This window comes from Aythya ferina (assembly GCF_964211825.1).
Source record: "Aythya ferina genome assembly, chromosome: 4".
In the NCBI taxonomy this organism is placed as follows: domain Eukaryota; kingdom Metazoa; phylum Chordata; class Aves; order Anseriformes; family Anatidae; genus Aythya; species Aythya ferina.
Window position 1 is genome coordinate 59591649 of NC_140300.1, and position 22196 is coordinate 59613844.

Consider the following 22196-nt stretch of genomic DNA (forward strand, 5'->3'; position numbering starts at 1 on the left):
CAGAATATAAGGATTATTGTAGTTGGTACTTCAGAAAGTCAGTAAAGGAGAGTAAAAAGTCCTCATTTTTCTCATCTCTATTTTGAATGGTGAAAGCAATGTTCAGGATCAAGACAATAATAGGAGGAGTTGAGGAGCACATCAAATGCATTCATTTAAAATGCAACAGATCTGAATCTCAATTCAATTCATAAACTACTGTACTACCCTGGCATATGAATTCCACTTATAAACAGCAAATAAAAACCTTACCTTTTTCTCCGATATTTGTCATTGTTACTGAAAAACAAGAAAGAAAGAGTAAAAATTATTTTTAAATAGCAAATGACGTATTTTAAGCTTTTGTTTTTCAACCAAATAGGGCAGAATATTCATCAAATGATACAAGCTAAAGACTATACACTATCAAGCTTTTATCGTGCAGCTGCGTACATTCATCACTGGAATAGGTAAATAATTAAAATCAATGCCAATTGCTTATAAACGTTTCCAGCCCCCATTCCCAGGCTCAGTTCCACAGAGCTTTCTTTCATCTGAAGTTGCCAAAGTTTAGCCCAAGGAAACCACCTCTGAAGAACGCTTATTTAACCGTGGATCTTCAAGTTTTATTTTTTATACATGTTCTACTCTTGAGGTGGAGGTGTCAGAACCCAGAACTGTTTTGCCAGTGATACCTTGGATCTCCAAGGCATAAAAATAGATAAAAGTAGACCACAACCAGAATGCTGCCCCTGGCTGCCCCAGTACAACAAAGCTGCAAGTCCAGGGGAGAGCCACCAAATTGCTAGGGACTGGACCATCCGTTCTCTGAGCAGAGGCTGCATGATCAGGACTTGTTTATCCTGGGGAAGGCAAAGTCTTGGGAGGACCCAACAGCAGCCTACCAGGACCTACAGGGAGGCATCAAGGAGGTGGAGCTGGGCTCTTCATAATGGTGCTTGGTGGGAGGACAAGGAATATTGGCCATAAATTGAAAGGAGGATCACATTTGATACAAGGAAGGGCTTTTCCACCATGAGAAGAGTCCACCAGTGGAGCAAGTTGCCTAGAAAGGCTGTACGGTCTCCAGCTTTGGAAACTGGGTAACACTGCAAACAGTGTAACACTGGCCTGATCTCACACCTACCCCGCTTTGGTTTGGAATAGATGGGCTACGGTCCCCTCACACATAAATTATTCTGTAATTCTTAAATTATAAAACAGATCTATTCAAATGGGTATTTGACTTTAGATTGACTAAAATAAGCATCTACATAACCTGAGGGAAAACAGTAAATCATGTTTAAAGAGTTTTTTGAAAAATCAGAAAGACACCACAGAAGTTTCATATTATAAAGAAAACTATTCCATCCTCAATTTTCAGGTTTAGCTAATTGACAGCACAGTTTGATAAGCTAGATATCAACCTAGACAAGAGCTAGAAAGAAGCTGAGGAAATAAATACACACACACGTGACGCTGAGGAGCAGAGATGCTGCAGTATCAGCATGCACAAAAACTGTGAAATTGTAAGCAGCCACCCACCAGGAATAACCCAAAGACATCTTTAGAGTTGATGCATTAATTTAAGAGTGCTGGGGCTCTCAAATTAGGGCAGAACAGCCAGTTCAGAAATCCTGAATTTAATCCTCCACTTGGTATGACCAGGAAGGTATGCAGAATCCCTGCGCAGTAAAAATTCTGCTAGTCGTCTCCAAATAACCACTCTGCTAATTAAAAAGCCTTAGCAATGCATACAGTGCAGGAGCACTAATTTCAAATGAGTTTACTTATCTGACCTTTCACAATGATTGGTGGTACTTTTCCTAACAAGGGCTTAGACCTTTGCTGTGAGAGCACTTGTCATCACCTTTCTCCCCATTAACTTTGGATAAAACATATTAATGTTTTTGAGACTTATTTTCCAGTCACTGAATCAACATCATACAAGCACATTCTCTTCCTCCATACATCATCTTCTCTTAAGTAGCACATCTGACAGGGACCAACTGCAGTTATTGATTAAGGGCAGAAGAGACTTTGAATGCTGATGGTCTGTGTGTTCACAACAGAAACATTTCTACATGTCTGCAAGTAAAGGCCCGACACAACCGATAAATCCAAATTTAATAATCTGTTTTTCCACTGCAGGCCTACAGCTTCTCAAGATTTCTGTGCACCTCCTGGAGGAAACACACTCTTCAGAGCCTGCACCTGCTCGGGAGACAAGCTTTCCAGCTTTGCAGTAACTATCTTGGAAGCCAAGTATTCCTGACAGGCAGCAGATGCAGATCCTGAAGGGTAAAACATTATGTGCCCAAAGATGACTGAGAAACAATTTTATGGTCTTTCGTGTCATTTTAATCTCTTACCAATCAGAGAGAGTTAGTTCACGCACTCCTGAGTCGCCACCACCACGCAAGAGTGAGGTAGAAGCACCACGTCTGAGAGAGAACCCCATCTCCAACCTTACCGCTCTTTTTCTCCAGACGTATTGCAATGGATGTTTACACAGAGCCTGACAGCACTGTTCAGCAAACATCCCCTCTGACTGTGCCATGGAGGAATATGCCAGCTATCCAATAACCTGCAGCTTTTCACAGGGTGAAGTATTACTCCTCCTGTTCAGGCTTTTTTAAATCGCCTTTGACAAAGGCTCCCTGAAGGAAGTATAAAGGTGGGGGAAAGGAATTGAAAGGTGACTGGAGGAAATACGTTCTTCCTTCCCCCCAAATGAGACAGAATTAAACAATAGGAAAAAATAGACCTTAGAAATCAATCTTTCCCTTAAATTTCCTGTGAAAAGTAAACTTAGTTTATTTGCTGAATGACCGCGATACAAAGTCTTTCCTAGGTAACTACAAGACGCTTACAGTTCTAAAAATCACACTGCTTAAGTGCATGGAAAATAATTTTTTAGCAAGAAAAATCTGACTAATTTGTAATTTGAACAGAAAAGTTTTCACCTTCCAAACAGCACCCTCAATCTATTTATTAAAAATATTAATTCCCTATTTTTCAGTAGATACAGTGATCTGCCTTTGCAATATTATTCAATAGTACTTGATTATATAGTCTGATTATATAGTCTTTTGTGAATCATTTATACCACTTTCTGGCGGTTTTCTCCTCTCTTTTCCTAGGGGTTGTGTTAACTGCTGGTAATGCACAAAAAAGTAGGTCAGACCGCTCATTGTCATTAATAAATATCAGCTTAAATGCTGTACATTTGCGCACTGGTAGTCAAATAGCATAGAAATAATAAGCGTAGAAAGCACTTGCATCTACAATAACTAAAAATAAGCACTAAGGACACACCAGGAGCAACTGTGAAGCAATTTTTACAGGTTTGGAGGAAACAGGCAAAGAGCCTTTGCAATAGCAATGGCATGGCAGCTTCCATATTTTCAGAGCCAGAGATAATTGTCAAAGCATGACCTGCCTTCAAGTAGTCAGCACCAAGTCAGAGCTCTGCTCATCTGAGGTGCCGTGGGGGCATGCTTCGTTAAGAATTAGCCTTCCGCTGCTGCGCTGCCAGGATGCCATTTACGGTTCAGCACCAGCAGACTATCACATAATTAGAGCCTCTCTGTTTCATTACACTGCTTACAGACGGTGCTCATCAGCATCAGGGAACAGGCTGGGACACACGTGGGACTTTGGCCAACATAGATGCCAGTTTCCTGAGCCATCAGCCACAGTGCAGCACACTCATTAGTCTACACCGCTGAATATATTGTCTGTGTTTGCAAAAAAAACCAACACATTAGACTGAGGACAGAAAGTTATGCTACACAATACAGGGTGAAAAAAAAAAAATAATAATTTACCAGCAGAGTAAAAATTCATGATGGAGAGGACACTGTAAAAGCCTGGGGAATTCACCCTGTGCCAGCTGGTAGTCCTCATTGCTGGGAGAAAGGCATTCGAGCATTAGGAATGAACCTTGATAGCCAAAGAGGCGCCAAAGTATCTCAAAAGACTGCCTGCTACAACTCCTGTATCACAAAACCAGAGCACAACCGAGGCTGGCAGGGCCCGCTGGAGCTTATATGCTCCAACCCCTGCTCCAGCAGGGCCATCCAGAGCTGGCTGCCAGGACCAGGTCCAGGGGGCTTCTGAAGATCCTCAAGGAGGGAGAGTCCACAGCCCCTCTGAGCCGTCTGTGCAGCAACAAATCATTGCCGCAAAACAACTCATGTGTAAAAGGTTAACCCACGCATGCTTTGACTCTGCAAAGTCAATTCGTGCTGGATCAGACCTTACTTCAGCTTAGAAGTGGACTTGCCATTTCTTGAACTAGGGTTCATTTTCTCTAGAAATCTTTATTCTCACTTACCCATGGAAAAATTAAGTTGGCATCTGTCTCCAGATAGCCTGAGACACAGTAAGACACATTACTAGCACAGAACTCCAAAGTGATCTCAGAGGATAAAATTCATGTAAAAAATAATAAAAAAAATGCATCAATTTTCTAGCTTTAAATCTTGCTTGAGTTCTAAACCCAAAATCAAAGTTCCTGAGCAGTTAATGTAATGGATTAATAATAATAATAATAATAATAATAATAATAATAATAATAATAATAAAAGACTGGAGAAAGCAATGAATCTTTAAAAGCTTTAATGGAAGCGAATATACAAAATCTTGTTTCCACACTCGATATACATCTTTAAAATATTTAAAACTTCAGGATGGGAATATCAGATAGATCTAATTCTGAGACTCTGCAGCCACATCTATAAATAGTTGTTTCTCTCAAACTTGTATATAATTTAATATCCTGGATCCGATTCACAAAACTAAGTATGTATTTCATCTTTATAATGCATTTGAAGCTGTAAAACACTGATCTATAGATGCAGTTTAACTCTCTTCACACATAAAAGTGTTTTACTGTTGTGACAAGTATTCCATCCTTATATGCAATAGTCCTTTACAAATAATAATAATAAAAAAAATCAGTGCTATAATACAAACTGCCACTTTGCCGGGCAGAGCAGTGAATTGCATTGATTCAGAATGACAGGGAGGAGACTTGGGACACTGCTTCATTTAAGAACAAAAGCAACAAACAATTCCTGGGAGATATAAGGTTAGCATAGTCCTCAATAATGCACACATTTGGATTTGACAGTATTTATGAATGTGTCAGTAAATTCATTTGAACCCCTAGTACTGTGCCCATTGAACTACAAAAGTGCTCCCCTACCAACAGCAAGCTGCCATCTGACATCCTTTCAGGTAGGGTCACAACAAAACCATTGCTTGCAAACTGATCTAATCTTTCATCTTTATGAAGTTCTTATTCACTTCCCATGTCACAGGGACTGTCTTTAAACTACTCCTAAATTTGTATGGCCAGACCCTTTTTAGCAAAGAAAGAGCACACCCCGATGAACACGTCTATACAAGCTGCTATATATCAAGCAGTGCTAACTCAATTTCAGAAGTGGAGCTTTCTTTGAAATTCTGAGAAAGAAATCAAATGAGATTTGGGAAATGCACAGGAATTCCTGCTGGCTAAAATTCAGAAGCCAATTTTACTTCAGCTGTGAGGTTTTAAGCTTTCCTAAAAGCAACCAGAGATCAAAAGAGAAAAAATGTGGCATCTGCAAAACCTGGCATAAATACATATACAATTATGCTTTGACCAAAATCCATTGCTATCTTAGCAGCCAACGTACAGGCAGCAGTGTTACAACATATGTGTATTTCTGTAGTGAAATGTAAGCTGCAGTTGATTACAAGACATGAGCAGTAAGTACCAGAAATCCTTTGATCCATTTGGAGAACATATGGAGCAAAGAGCTCAAACCCAGATGACCAAATCTTGGGCCCCCACTTTTTTCCTTTGCCATGCGCAGGGTCTATCAGCTTCTATCTCAACATGCTCTGATCCCTGATCACGCTGTGCCATGCCTCCAGGGCACACATTAATTCTGCCTCTAAATTGTGATGAATTAAGCAGCTTTTTATCCCACTATAATTCTATTCCACTGTCACTGTATTGAATCAAAACCCTCCGTTCAGCGCTAACCAATCTGGTCCTCCAAGCAAAACTCTTTCACGCCCATTAACATCTTTAGCAGTTGGGTGTCACATCACATTGCTCTGCTCTGCACTGAAGGTAGTGGTGGGCAGCTCACAGTTACACATTCATACAAAATACAAGGATGTGGTTTATGAGCTCTCCTGACTGGATGGTGAATGTCTTGTTGCCTCCCCCTTCAACTGTGCTGAAGCCACTCGCACTTTCTCAGATCAGCCAGACCACTCACCAGGTGGGAACATTTCCTCCCTCTCTCTTCACTTAGGTAGTTAGAAAGATGCTCATTCCAGGTTCCACAGCAGATCTATCCTCCTTCTTTAAAGTTACAAATTCAAGTTGTATTTTAGGACATGATTCCCTGAACAAGAGTATTACCCTTCAAATTAAAATCGGTGACAAGTAAAAATGGATTAAAACTGTACATATGAAACCAATTTGTACTTTATTGGACAACCATTTCATCAGCACAGTTAAAATTGTCACCATCTGTCCCAGCACTGTCAAATGTTCAGGTTTTCCTTCTTATAAATAGCTTCAAATCATGAACTGGTAGGAAAAATAAATAAGTCTCAATGTCCAGGATTGTCAAGAACATTTCTGACAAATAGCTGTCAGAAACAGCACAAATATCTACTGGTTCTGCCTTACCCAAAAGCAGTGGGTAATGGAGTGGATAATTATTCAAAGCCCCTTATGGTTCTACTAACCCAAATTAGAGATGTACCTAAAGTGGAAAACCTCAGAATTTTTTTTTTCTTTGCATATGCAGAGTTTACTGGATCCAAAATGCATTTTTCTAAGTACAGACACATGGATGAAGAGGACAGGAGAACACTACATTTGCAGTTCATGTTGTTCTGAATACCTTATGTTGAAATTTCAGTAGCTTCACTACCAAAGTGCAATATAACCATTGTGCATTGTTAGTGTTTTCTACTCTTTTTAGAGTGCATCACTCTTCATGAAATTTTGGAAGGCTTGCAAATGCAGAATATAAAAACAATGGGAAAAAAAGTATGTTTAAAAACCTCTCTAGTTTTATATTTATGCATCCACAGCTACTGTGAGAACAATCGGCAGGAATTAGAAAAGCATGAGATTCCAACACACTCTTCCACCTAGCAGATATATTTTAACTGAACATCATTTTGATTTCACTTTATCTCCAGATGTGACAATTTGGGGTCATGCCAAAGCCTCTACATTATTTTTATGGAAGAATATATGTTATTTTCAAGTATTATTGACCTTAGAGATACAAAGGAATTTGACAAGAGTTGTGGTATCTCATACAAAACTTCATCTGATTTAACCAAAGGCTACAATTAATCAGAGATTATATGTTTGAGAAATCCTGAATTAAAATCTACTCTCTACTGTATGCAGCCTTTTCCTTTCTGGGAGGGTTTTCAATCAGTCCTATGAATCACTCCACTTCTAGCAATAAGGAACAATTACAATCTCAAAGAGTAGAATACTTGCAAGCCCAGAAGCACTGTGACATGCCGCAAAATATTTTTATATCAGAGAATTAAAAAAATGTTCTGTTTTACTTAAGCGCACTGCAGATCCTAGAAACAAGTCTATCCACACTATCTAGGAAAAATTAGACATTGCTGTAAAAAAAAAAAAAAAAAAAAAAAAAAAAAAAGTTTCCAGTCCAATGCGTGTTTCCTTCTGTGTGCATTACTGTTTAGTCTAGCCCTTCAGAGATGACTTTACATCCTGCTCCCAAAGCAACATCCAAGACACAGCACGCAGCAGTGTTGTCCTTTAGGTTTGTAAAAAATAACATTTCTCATATACCGTGAAGGTGCTGTTCCCATATTAGAGATTCTTTGAAAACAAATGCATTTTACAACATTTCCAGCTTTGCAGTTTTTAAAAATTGACTCATCTCATTTAATTCTAGTACTCTATAAGCAGCAGGAAGAGGATGACCATTGACTGAAAGGCCTTGAATGCCTTTCTCCTTTATCTTAAAGGTTAAAGAACTGCGAGCACTTAGCTGAATCCCCTTTAGCTGAATCCCCTAACAAAAGAGGCAGAACTCTAAGCATAGCAATACCACAGGTAAAAGTTGTGGTTCCTTTTCTCTCTCCCTGTCTTTGTTATTGTTTCTAAACCCTGAATCATTTTTCCTGATTTCTAGAACATTGCTCAATACCATAACTGATAAGTTTTAGGGATGAAAGGGAACACCTCAGGGAACTTATTTCTTTTTCCAATGTAAACTCCCTCCTACACCACTCAGTCAAAACTGCAACACCCAGCACACTACATTTGAAACTCTCATTACTAAAAGCTCAAAGAAACCATTTACATCAGAACTGTGCAACGCTGCTTGCTAAATCCTACCACACAACGGTTAACACTGTTTGCTGTACATTGTCTCGTCATCAGCATCCCTGACAGCCAGTCGCAACAAAATCAGCAGTTACACACATCCCCGGAGCAGGCAGCGCCGCAGGAATAAAAGATGAGCAGAGCACACAGGCTGGCTTCAAAGCACTGAAACGCTTACAGTCTTTTCCTGCTGCTGGCTTTCGTTCCCAGAGCTGTTAGCTGTTCCTTCTGTTGTTTACACTAAATATTCATTAGTAAGACAAGACATAAGTTTGTTTTATCTTAATACGCCAAAAATGAGGAAAAACATCCAGATATAGATAGAAGATGGAATTAAGGCAAGTCGTGGGCAAATGTTACGCTGAATTCATAAGCTGGTAAGCCAGGAGGAATGTGGGTAGAGGGAAATGACAAGAAATTTTTAAAAGCCACCTTTGTTCACAGACAGGGCTTCAGCACCGGCAGTTTTAGCAGAGTCCCAAGAGTCCCTCTCCCTTCCTTCCTATTGCAGGCCTTTTGCTCTGAGGGGTTCTCAAGGACTTACAGTGCAATAGTTCACAGGAAGTTTCAAGCCTGCTATTTCCCTAAGAGGCCTTACGAAATGCTTTCAGGTACACTACAACTCTTTTTTCCTCTGTTTGGTAGAATTACATAGAAAAAAGCATACAGTAGATCACTCAAATAGCACTGCCCACATCAAGCCTCCTTTGTTGTGTACATATCAAGGGGCTGTGTACATTAGGACAGACATTAACTATAGGGTCACTCGTTCCTGCAGCATCCTTGCCCTCCCTGTGTCAGCCTACAGCTCCCCTCAGCCACTTCTCCCCACAGAATCCCATACAATGCTCTGCAGGGAGACACTTCGCTCCTCCTCTCACCAGGACACAGCACTCAAATCCCACTTTCTAGCTGATGAGCAGCACTTAAAAGTAACACATCTGAATGCTGTTAGTGAAAAATAAATAAATATATATATGTATATCAATCAATCTCAACTACAACACACCAAGTCTTCATAGCTCCCTGCAAAACAGAGGTGCTAAGCCAGGGAATCATGTCTGGCTTAATGCCTCAACAGTTCAGCCAGGCATCTGTACAACAAAAACCTTCCTATCACATTATTCTGTTAAAAAAATATAACCCAAAATTAGTTACCAGACTGCTGAGATTTTTTACATGAACAGCTGAAGTCTGGCAAAGTTATACGGGCATATAAATGCACTGACTGAGCTTGATGAGGGTATTTCCCCACCATCACCACGATGCCTGAACAGATGCCTGGCAGCTACTCAATGCTCACTGTGATTCCCCCCTAGAGCAAAGGGGTAAAGGAGATGCGGCGGACAGTTTGTGTTCCCAGCATCGTAACATCGGTCACGGAACACCGGGATTTAAACAAACACCACGAAACATCTAAACATCGTGACGCATCTAAAATTTAAAGATTGCTTCCTGCAAGGTAAACACCCACAGAAACTGGAATCGATTCAAGGGAGCCCGGCTGGCTTGCCATTTCATTAACCCTTCTGGCTTGCCACCCGCGCTGAACCAAACACCCTGCTCTCGCCAGCTGCGTGCCCACCTGCCTGCTGCCCAGGGCCAGAAGCAGGGGCAGCGGGCGTCCTTTGAGCACCCCAAAACCCACCCCAGGGAGCTGCCCTGCCCCACGGTCCTTTCTGCTCCCAACTCGGGGGGCTCCACCTCACCCCTTCACGCTTCCACCTCGGTGGCCAGCAGCCAGATTTCGGCACACGACGCTTCCCCGACCCCCTTCGCGGCGCAAGCCACGGGCTGGCCACAGCCGGCGGCCGCCCCCTGCCCTCCCCGGCGGCACTCACGCAGGCAGAGCTGGGTGACATAGGCGTAGTAGGACCAGCACAGGATACTGGAGATGAAGAGCACGGGCACCCAGTAGAGCAGCCGCTGGCAGCGCCGCCGCACGCCGCCCCAGCCGCTCGCCGCCCCGGCCGCCGCCGCTGCCCCCGCTGCTGCCGCTGGTGGCGGCGCCGCCGCCATCTTCCCGCACCGCATCCCGGCCACGCACTCCGCGCCCCGCGTCCCGGCCGCGCATCCCCGCCCCGCCGGGGTCCCTCCTTCTCCTTCTCCTCCTTCCTTCTCCTCCCTTCTCTCCGTCTCCTCCCTTCCCTCCGCGCTCCTCCCACCGCGGGCCGGCACTAGGGGGCGGCTCTGCCCGGCCCCCTCCACGAGGCAGAGCCTGGCCGGGCCCCTGCTGCTTCAGGCACCAGGCTGGGGCACAAATGTGTGGGTCCTGTGAGGCTAGGGGGGAGTCTTCTGGTTTTCTCCTGGTCCCTCCATTTATTTATTTTTTATTATTTTATTTTCCACCCAAGGATGGTGATATTGAACCAGGCACGTGGGAGAACAGACCAACCCCCACCTCACTACAGCCTCCTTTAAGGTATCTGTAAAGAGCAATAAGGTCACCCCTGAGCCTCCTTTTCTCCAGGCTGAACAAGCCCAGCTCCCTCAGCCGCTCCTCGTAGGACTTGTTCTCCAGGCCCCTCACCAGCTTCGTCGCCCTTCTCTGCACCCGCTCAAGCACCTCGATGTCCTTCTTGTAGCGAGGGGCCCAAAACTGGATCATTGAGTCCAACTCCTGGCACCACACAGGTCTACCCAAAAGTTCAGACCACGTGACTAAGTGCACAGTCCAAATGCTTCTTAAATGCCGACAGGCTTGGTGCAGTGACTGCTTGCCCGGGGAGCCTGTTCCAGTGTGCGACAACCCTCTCAGTGAAGAACCTCTTCCTGATGTCTAGCCTAAGCCTCCCCTGCCGCAGGTTGACACCATTCCCGTGGGTCCTATCACTGGGGACTGAAGAGAATGGATCGGTACCTGCCCGTCCACTCCCCCTCGCGAGGAAGCTGTAGACTGCGACGAGGTCTCCCCTCAGCCACCTCGTTTCCAGGCTGAACAGGCCCAGTGACCTCAGCCGCTCCTCATACGTCTTCCCCTCTAGGCCCTTCGCCATCTCTGTAGCCCAGTATCTTACTGACTTGAAGAAAGAGGCTTTAATCTATCCTGGTTTGTTTACTAACGAAGGAGCACAAAAGAGACGCGTGTCCTTGCTTCTGAAGAGGAGGTGAAGGAAGAGCCAGTGCAAGGAACACAAAAATCAGTTGCGCCAGACTAACATGGGGTTGTATCTGAGCTTGGAGACTGCAACCCTCTTCAGACTTCCAGATCTAGGGGAACACTTTGGCCGCAGCCTAAAAGCCACGTGTACGGAAGCTCCCCCAAGCCAGCCAATCTTCTTCCCATGACCTGCCAGGAAACAGCAATGTGGGCATGTAACCAAATCAAAGCCCAGACCTTCAGCCCAGTCTTTGACCTGAATAGTGAGTGAGGATCCGGATTTATACGTGAGGATTTATACGTGATAGCTTATACGCAGCGGAAGTAAATAGTGTAGTCGGAGGTCACGGGGCTAGATTTTGAAAAGTCCTGCATAAGGAAGACATCTCAGAAAAGCAGACTTAAATAACATTAATTCCAAGAAAAGTAATTCTGATTGCTATATTCTTTATCTGTCGTGACTAGACAGATGAAAATCTGTGATAGCAACTTTGCCTTTAAGGTCATTTTATTTGTTTTCTTTGATTTCTTTGATTTCTCTATCTGTCTACCTATCTATTTATTTATTTATTTTAACAGGCTCTGTACTAATTTTCCTGACAGAATGACTAACAGAAATATGACCCTTGTGCACCTTTTGTAGTTAATTCGTTAGGTCATCTCTAACCACTAAGCCCCTTGTCAGGTTATTTCTGTTAGTGATAAGGAGCAATTGACTTTAAAAGACTGAAGCCAGGTAGAGGAGCCTATTCCACAAGGTCTCTTGGCTCCACCCTTGTGAAGTGAAACCTGGCAGGTGTGGGTCATTTGTCCTTTGCTATAAAGGAAGCTTGAGGAGCTGTGGGTAATTGCCTTCTCAGGGGGAGTTTGAGGCTCAGGTTGTCTAGGGTGCTTTTCTGCTGTTGTGGTGGTGGGCTCAGTGTTCCCCAGTAGGCTGCTTTTGTTTCATGTTCTTAACCAACTCTGTGAAATAGTTTTAGTGACTCTATGAGCTAGCTATGTTGGTGGTGCCTTCTCAGTACAGCAGAACCCTGGTGGTGCGACTTCCCTGTGAAGCAGTGTGGAAGCGACTCAGGTTCAGAAGCTGGCAGGTAAGTGTTCCTGGGTTCTACAGTTCTTTAATGTTGAGGAGTTGGAGTACTTCCTTCACCTTGTCTGTTCTCAGTGAAACTAGTTATGTGGATTCTAAGCTCCCTTTCCAGCCCTTAAAAACATAAGAATAGCAATAGTAAATAAGAATAAAACCCCACCGACTCAGAAGCTCCAGTGCTTACAGGTAAGCCTGCCTTCCAGGAATGTTCTCAACTATTTGTTAGGGCTGAACATCAGGCAGTGTGAAAAAGGTGCCTTAAAGTGAACTCAAATTATGCCTTGCGGTAAGTAGAAACGGACTGGGAGAGATACTGGTGGCATTCTCATGACTTTCACTAAGCGGAAGTCACGAGCCTGTGCTGTTTATAAAAGAAATCCATTCTCACAGCACGTGGGTCAAAAGCAGTACGAAGAAAGCCTCTCCTCTTCCCTACAGGCCTGCGTGTCTCGGCTGCGGAGAAAGTTCTGGAAGAGGTCCATGTACTGGGAGAATCGATCTTCCTCGCCACCAGTAGAAAGCAGCGTCTGAGGTATTGAGGAAAGTGTCCTTCTGTGAAAGGAAGATGACAGAGCGGGAAGACTGCCCGTGTCATCCTGTGGTTTTGCCAATGCGATGCTGCAGAGGACGGGAGAGAAAAGGAGGGAAAGCTGAGGGGGGGGGGGGGGGGGGACACAATAAAAGGCATGTGTAAATGAGTTGCGAATAAAAAACAAAGGGGTGGGAAAAGGGGTTGTGTGAGAACTCTGCTGCTCCATATGACACAGAGCAGTCCTGAAGGTGAGCTGGTCCCCAGATCTGGCTGTCATCTCAGCTTGGCTGGCACCTGAAGTTGGAAGGATTTCATTACTTGAAAACTAGCTAAATGAGCCTCTATGATAGGTATTCCCTATCATAGCAATTTAATCCTGCTGATGTCTTTTCAGATACATACTTGGAAGTAAGTCAGAGGGACCTCTCTCAGAAAAGGCACCTGGTGTTTTGAGTTTTTCTAGGGAATAGCTACTGGAAACTGTATACATAAGTAGGAATAAGATTTTGTGTTGTACCTGGGTGTCTATGGAAAGCTTCTTAATACTATTACTATTATATAAATAGTATGTGTTATTTTACCAGTCACCATACATACATTGCATGTTTGGCCTATTTTTTTAATGTTACAATATCCAACTCTTTGTCCCCTCGTGTTTATGAAGAGTACAGGAAAAAGGAACATTATTGCCTTGGCTTATGTTTCCTTACAGCTCCTTAAGTGTTCAGACAGCGCCTGCCATGCTGCTGTATGTATGCTAGGAAAACAGTTCTCATGACATTAGAATTCTCCTTTAAACCATTTTAGAATGCCTTCAAGGATACAGGACAGACAAAAACAGATGCCAGGGAACAATGCGAAAAGGAGAACACTATGTAACATAGTAATTAATTCTTTATGATAATAGTAGTTATACAAAACTATTTATATAAAGAGGTGGCAGGTTGCCAGAGATGTGGGAACAAAAAGATGAAGGGTTACAAAGACCTCAAATTATATCATACAATTTCTGGTTAGAGGAATAGAGGAATTGTATTGCCCCTTCACGGAAATGGACTTCTGTAGTCTGGCTTTCTTTTTTAATGGCCAGTACCATTCTCCTCTTGCTGCTCAGATTCTACAAAAATTGGGACTTCACTGTTTAGTATAATTATTAACATAGCTATTATTGTAATGCAGTGTTTTCTAGAGATCCAAAATCATGGTCATTCTGGTTCAACACTAGTCACCTTTATGTCCTAGCATGCAGTAAAAAATATGGAAGATACTCCTGTGCAAGTTTGGGGGGGCTCAATTTCATTGAGAGCACCACCTTTAGATGAAGAATTACATCACAGTTGTTGCTGATAATGGAGAGTTCCCTGATATGCAAATTATTGCATTTCTACAATGTCCACTGTGTATGGATGGCAGTTCAGAGCACTGTGGTGCATTTGGGAAGTGACAAAATGTACTAGGACTTCTGATCTTAGCAAGTCATCCAGATGGAACAAACCATAGGAGATACATATAATATGTAGACATCTAATGAAATTACACTGGCATCCTGAATGTATTTTAAGATGTGCTAAGCAGTTTCTTATAATCAACCTTGTAAAGTAAAAGCAGCAAAACAGAAGGAAATGTCAAGCATATCAACCCTTTGAAACAAGAAATGTCAATTAATAATTAAATAATTAATATATATAATCAACCTTGTAAAGTAAAAGCAGCAAAATAGAAGGAAACGTCAAGCAAAGGAGAATGTTTAATATATGGCAGAGAGAAACAATCTATTATTGATAATTTGGCATAAAAAGCCTCTTCAGAGCTCAGTTTTGTACCAGTATGAATGGTCATAAAATTTCAAAACAATAATAATAATAAAAAAAAGCAAGATGAGCCACAAAAGAAAATAACTTGAAGAACAACATTTATGTAAATTGACAGTGTTCTTGTTAATGTACATGTGATTTAAATACCAGAGTACTGCAGTAAGAGAGCATTTGTCAGGCTTAGATTGGGAATTCAGCATTCATTTAGTTTCCTGAGGATTTAATATCTAAGGCTGGCCATAGATGTTCACATTTACAGCCCACTCATGAGTTACAATAAGTAGCTGGAAATACAACATGTGTACTAGCTCATTACATTTCAGCTATAAAATTTCCCTGAACTCTTAGGACTACCATTACAACAACCGAGTGTGAAATAACAAGACTTCATATCATGAGCTCCTTTTAACATCACAGATTTACTGAATGCTAAAATCATTTGAAAGTGATAAAGCGTTATTCTTCCTACAGTCTCATAATAGTTTTAATTTAATTTTAAGTACAGTATTTTAGAAAAATAATGTTTATTTGGTCAATTAAAAACTCCTGAACTAGGTATATACAGAATACAGTGAGTGCTAGATAAACACACATGAAAAATACTCTTATACGTACTTCTTTCAGAGAATCTTTATGGCTTATAGACTATGAACATCTTCTCCTTTGTGTAACCAATCCACTATGATGGAATCATTTCTCCATCACCAGTTGTCCCACACATGAAGTGGAACAGGAAGAGAAGGAGGGACAACAGGACAGGAGGATAACTATTTGCCTTCACACCAGTGCAATACACAGACAAAAAGGTAGAAGCAGGAATCTGCATCAACACAGGACACCCAGACAAGCTGACACACATTGCTAATTAGACAAACCAGTGGCTCTGCAGTGATGTTCTTTGACCTTCACAACAGGCAATGTGCTGCTTGCTTCTCTCCAGTGTTTGGGAGATGGAGCGCGCTTGCTGCACATGGAAGAAGAAATCTCTCTGCAATGTCTCCTTCCTAAGAAACCAATTAGAAAATGCATGTTGCATCCCAGCTGGACTCAAGTACCATCTGCCATTTGTGGTTTTCAGCTGCATAAGAAAAGCCATGTGATAGCCACTCCTGTCTTAACTATTCTAGCCATAGGACATGTTTTAATTGAACCACTGGCCCACAGGTATTCACCCTCTTGCTCCTCCTTCACCCTATCTAGGTACTTAATAAATTACAACTGTTTGCATACCAAACCTAACTGTTGCTGTAAGCTTTATTGATGTTCTTTTTCACTTTCCAGCGTGTGGAAATTTGCCCGGCTCTCCACGGGAGAGGCTCATTTAGCTAGTTTTCAAGTAATGAAATCTTTCCTGGTGATTTCCTGATTGCTGTTCCAGACTGATATAATACTGTATTTGCAGAGTCTGCCCTCAGGGATGTTGTTCAAAGCTGTATTTAGGCTTATTATCCACCCACTCTTCTGTCACTTTCAGCAGTAATTTTTTCAATGTGTTGTTTATTCCCCCAAACACATTCATCACTCACGGCTGACCTGTTATGCAGTGTAGTTTGTTTGCTGATTTTAAATGGTTTGCAGTATTTCTGGACATTGTGCAATTCTCTGTGTGCATTTGTTAAAGAGCATATGTGGCTCAGTATAATACTGCAGAGATTTGAATACCTGATTTTTTTATTTTTATTTTTTTCCTCCTTACAGCATTACCTCTCTTGAATTGAGGTTGTAGCTTCTAATTCAAGATTAGAATGAAATGACTTCATTCTTTCCAACCAGAAAATACAACCTCAGGCATATCACCTAAACTGCTTACTGGTAAAATCAGTTATTAAAAAAGCATGGCTAATAGCTATAGCTGTTTAAAAAGGAGAAGGATTATCAATCTAAGAAGGAAACTGTAAATTAAAAGTTTGCAATGAAACAGGAGCAGGTAAAGTTCTTCTGCAGTGATATTAATTTCAATTATTTTTTAAACTAAAGTGGATGTATAAGTAGGTAACTCAGCTCTGTCTACTTTCTGGAAAAAAAAAAAAAAAAAGCAACCAGGAGTAATAACTTGTTTCCTTATATGAATAAATGAATAGCAGCTTATTACTAAAACTTGAAAGTTTAATAAGTTGCAGTTCATATGCATATTTATACATACAGATTAGGTATTTTATATTACAATTTTTCAACTGGATACTAATATTCTTATGGAATTTTTCTAGTTGTTTTCTAGTGATGTTCTCCTGTAAGAAGAATTTGTAAGTCAACGTACTGGTATAAATTAACGTTACTCATTCAAGATTAAAGCATGCTCCATGTATTTAATAGTCTTTTTGTGTGTAAGAAGAACTTAATATATCCAAGGGCACCATCTGCTGACAGGTTCAGGATGCCAAACAAATGCTTTCATGAATGTTCATATATTGGGAAAAAGTATTGAACATTCAGACCTCACATATATAAGAAAATGGATTAGTTTTGGCTTGATTTTAAGGGGCGTTCAGACTTGATACTGCTATATTCTTTTTTTCAGATTGATTTTTGGAATAGTCAGATTTTGGTCTGATTTTTCTCAATCTGCAAGTATTAGCCTGTATTTCTTTTGCCAGAAACTGTTTCAAACGTGTCCCCAGAGGGACAAGAGAGCACAATGGCTCATTACTTTGAGACGATAATGCAATGTTGAATCAAAGCAAAGTGTAACATTCCTCTATTGTTTTATTCTCATTTTGTTTGAATGCATTCTTATCCTGATATTTAGGAAAAGAGGCAACCAAGTAAAAAAAAAAAAGCAGGCAGTATGACCAACAATATGGTGTTAGTCACCATTAGCTCATATTTCTTCTTCTTCAGCCTGATAACTTTAGAAGAAAGTGCATAAATTTGTGGTGAACATAATTGGAACCAAGTTACTGTCAAAATGTGCACAGAGAGAATCTGCCAGTGTGACTTTAGCCATCAGAAGATTAGCAGGGAGCAGCTAATGCTGTACAGGATATTCTGCTGGGAAGGAGGAATTCATCAGAGCTCAGACAGAAGCTAGAAGCACAAAGCTGTGGGGTTTAGCAGCTACCATTTTATCAGAATTTACAGCTGCACAGGGCCTCAGCGAGTAGTTCCTAGCATCCACTAAATAACTTTTTGCATTGTTACAGTCTTCTTAATTCATGGAAGAGACCGAGAGCTGGATTAAAAACATCAAAGCCTTCAGTTTCTCAACTTTTATTTAGTTGCAGCATATACATTTTCTTGTCTGACAGGAATTTGGAGGATTTTGAATAAGCTTTTATTGAGCACACTGACTGCTGCCTATCTGAGGGGTGCCCCCACAGCAGATGGCATGTCCCTTAATACTTTGTTTTCAACTGCCTTGTGATGAAGAGATGTTCTAATGCAAAGTACTTGCACACCCATGTTACACAAAATAAAGATCAATAACAGAAGAATGATATATACTGCAAAGAAAATAAGTTTCAAGTGCATTTATTTTGAAATAAACAAGAATATTATATGCGTATCTTCATATTCTACATTACATAAATTATTATTAAACACAAGAAAAATACTCTTAAAAACTAATCTGACATTTTCACATTCTATTTTATATTAAGTGCCTACAGTTAGGAAATATATATAGAAAAATGATAAAATTGTCTCTAGCCAGCCTTAAAAGCAAAGTGCACTATTGCCTAGGGTAGTGGAGGAGCCAAATGATGATGGTGCTGCTGCCTTCTCCGCGGCGAGGACCACTGTGAGCAGGCAGCAGGGACTGAAGATGAAGGAGGGGAACTCCTTCAATAACTCCCTATCCTTTCTTCCCATTTTTTGTCCTTCATTGCTGAAGTAACAAATTGGGTTTCACATACACTGACAAGAAGCAGTGAGACAGTTCTGCGTACCAAGATGATACATTGAATACCAATGATTCCCTAAATGATCACACGGGGACTGCAGCTTATCCATGTTCTGTTGTGTCAGTTCAAGAACCTCTATACAAATCTTTTTTGATTTTTGTTGCCAGTGGTTTAAGCATGTCAAGTTGGAAATTTGGTAAGTATTTATCATGAATTAAAATAGCATCTTCCAAAAGCTTTCTGAACTGGCTCTTTCTTAGATTAAAACCACACCTAAAGAGACATTCTAATTAGCTTTTTTTTTTTTTTTTTTTTTAATCTTCGAAGTGGAATTTCTTAAAAAACAGCCTGCTTTTCATTTTGTTATGATTTTTAAATAGAGATAATTCTTATGATAAATTAAGTATTCATGAACTTAGGTGTTCTTCCACAGATGCTATACATCTTTTCCACTTGCATGCAATGTTAAGATGGTATTCAAACAACATGCACTAAACATAATTTTGAAATGTTTGCTTACAAGTACTCGGAGTAATAGAAGATTTAAAACCATTATTTTGGTTTTGTCTTGTCAACCAAACAAAATACTTGCCTTTCTGGTAACATTAATTTGTTGACATTAGTTTTAAAGTGTGTCTATCCAGATAGAAATCTTTCAAGGCACAGACTGTTCCTAAACATATACAGATTTAGTTAGGATCCAGTGAACCTGTTCAAGTATGATATAAAAATTGTGTTCATGTTTCTTTAGACCTAATTCACACCACATAATAATCATTTTGAAAGGGTGTAAGAAAAAACACTGCTACTGAATTGCAAAGAAAAAAAATAGAGAACAGAAAAAACAAATATAACAATGTCCCTATGACTGTTTCAGTAACACCTAAACATACAGGACATAAAAGGTCATGGTGGCTACTGACTGTCTGTAGTCTCCATCACCTTATTAAAACCCAATTTATGTCTAATATTTGATGCATAATAATCAAATAATATAACTGAGCATTACTCTGAGCTGCTGCATGCATTTATGTTTTCTTTTGCTTTTTAGTTTGACACAAACACAAGTTATTTAACCATTTTCCAGATGCTGCATTCCAGAGTAGCAAATTAGATGACAACAATTTCTACTCAATACCATGTCTTACTTCATATAAAAGTGCACTATTCACAAGAACACATGAAATTTTACTCTATTATAAGTGAATTTATACATATGGAAATACAGTTTAGAATAAATATTATGAAGTGTTACTTAACATGAATTTGAATATTTTGACTTTCCTTCAGCATATTGCTTGTAAGATATGTTAAAATCAATATAATTTTTTAAAAGATAAATTAATAAAAATAATAGTAAGACTTAGAGAATCTCAACATTATAGTCCATACAGTACCTCTCTCAGGTAAATACCTATCTTTCACATTATGACCATAATATTATTACCATTTTCAAAATAACTGCTTTGTTATAGCTTCTAAGAGTTTAATTTGTACATTCAACTCGTATGTAATTGTTATGCTACATAACACACTCTCATTTCCAATTCAGCGCAAACATTTAGTAGTGTTCTTCTGAAAGCAAATTCACAGTCTAAGTTGATACGGGCAGTTTCTGTTCGTTGCCAAAACGTTTGCTTACCCAGGTGTAATCCTTCTTTTTTGTTTTCCTTTACGTGACAAACATATCTCAAAATAATGACAAATATTCAAAACGTGATCTTTAAAAAAAAAAAAAAAAGACTTCTGCCAATCAGAGGATAGTTTGTCATTTAAATAAATACACACTGAAAACTGGTTGTAAGGGTTCATAACCAGTACTTTTAGTGGAAAAGTTGTCCTCTGTTTTCTAACACAGCTGAAGATTCACAATTCACCCGGGTTAGCTTGTTCTTCATCCAGAATTTATAGGAATAAATATAGTTCTAGCCAGTGCACATAATCCTTATTTCTTTCTTTATCTTAGCATATCTCGTCTCCGAAATTGCTTCCATAGATCTCTGAGATGTTCACTGGTTACAGTCATCACGCAAGAATAATATTCCTTCCAACCAGACTTCGGACTCTCCTGTGAAAAGTGAAAACAGAACTGAAAAAAGATGTTTTTTGCTCTGATACTACATTAAATTTTACTCAGACTCATACAAACCAGATATATGATTTAATATTAAAATAATGAAAGATCAAATACTTTTATGGCTCAAAAGTACCTAAAATGAGGGTTATAAACCTTTAGGTAGGGTAAGATTTCAAAAAACATCCTCACCTCACAGCACACAGCATTCAACCAAAGCCTATTTATATTAAAAGCTGTAGTAAAGGACTATTCCTATTCATTCAGACGTGTCTCCTACTCTCTATATAGTTTTGTTTCTTCCTTCTTCATGTTGACACTGCACCAAAAAAGCTCACCTCTAGCATGAACATAGACAGCTATTCATGTTCATGAAACTGAGGGATTAACAAAAGCCAAATACAACAAAAGGTAGATGATATGAAAGCTTCTTTATACTAGGTTACCTTAAACCTAAACTGCATTGTAGCTCAAATGCCCATTGAATGGAGAGGAATAATGGCCAAAGCCTGTCCTGGGAGACTAAATAGCCTGTATGTTGTCTGCAGGCATCCTTATTTCTTCCACTATACCTAATTTCACAAGCCTGTTTTGATAGTGTGTACACAAAGACAGAGCAGGATAGCAACTGGGGAAAGAAGCTAAGGGAGGAACAACTGTTGATGAGTCAGAAGCATTTTCAAGTAATTTTCAATTGTAATCCCTCAGCATCTACAGGAAAATGGTTACAGAGTCAAGGTGAGAGACTGCTTGTTTTGGTTATCTAAGTGAAGTTGTGAAAAATATCATGCCATCGCACAATACCACCCATTACAGAATGAAACCTATATTCCCAAATATCGTTATTACTATTCTTATTACTCGTGGTGTATAATTAAAATCATAAAGTATTATGCAGAAGTTGTAAATACTCAGAAAACAATCCAATCCACAGCAGTATATATCACAGACTTTAAATGAAATATTAGAAATAATACTTATATTAATATGTAATTTATGGTCAATTTTATTTAAAAATACATTACTTGTACAATGCATTGCATTATTTAACAAAAGCACATTCAGTTGATTAACTGGTGCTTTAAGATATGCATTTACTTTTTATTTTATTAAACAGATTCAGAGAAATGTTCATGAAAATCTGTAAGAGAAATGCTAAACTACACGAACTGTTCACCTACTTCTAAATGTATACATTTTTGTTGTATCTACTCTCAGTGTACTAAACTTACAGAAGAAACATCTTGTCACATTGCTTTCTGATATCTTCCTATTCCAGTGGAATATTTTCCTCCCACTGTATCCAGAGAAGTTTTTAAGGGTCTACTCAGGTCTACTAAGGGTTTTTAGTACCAAGTCTACAAATGTAA

General features: G+C 40.0%; 2 protein-coding genes and 1 long non-coding RNA gene across 5 annotated transcripts in view; 1 reads left to right on the forward strand and 2 right to left on the reverse strand.

The window, feature by feature from the left end:
- Positions 1-10448, reverse strand: part of ZDHHC2 (zDHHC palmitoyltransferase 2) — a 35478-nt gene extending 25030 nt beyond the window's left edge. Inside the window, exons 1-2 of the mRNA XM_084517493.1 lie at positions 10219-10448; positions 253-279 (exon numbers count right to left, since the gene is read on the reverse strand). Coding sequence (XP_084373619.1) covers positions 253-279; positions 10219-10411 — 220 coding nt within the window. The 5' untranslated portion in view covers positions 10412-10448. The remainder of the gene's footprint in view (positions 1-252; positions 280-10218) is intronic.
- A 1795-nt stretch (positions 10449-12243) lies between these two features.
- Positions 12244-19455, forward strand: LOC311435933. The gene is made up of 2 exons (XR_014692493.1): positions 12244-12568; positions 13006-19455. It is a non-coding gene; the product is annotated as an uncharacterized lncRNA (long non-coding RNA).
- MICU3 (mitochondrial calcium uptake family member 3) overlaps positions 18945-22196 on the reverse strand; it is a gene marked incomplete at its 5' end in the record, with an annotated part of 47418 nt that continues 44166 nt past the window's right edge. For all 3 annotated transcript variants that reach the window (XM_084517496.1, XM_084517497.1, XM_084517498.1), the window contains one exon: positions 18945-20820. In XM_084517496.1, the coding sequence (XP_084373622.1) occupies positions 20710-20820 (111 nt within the window). In that variant the 3' untranslated portion in view covers positions 18945-20709. The remainder of the gene's footprint in view (positions 20821-22196) is intronic.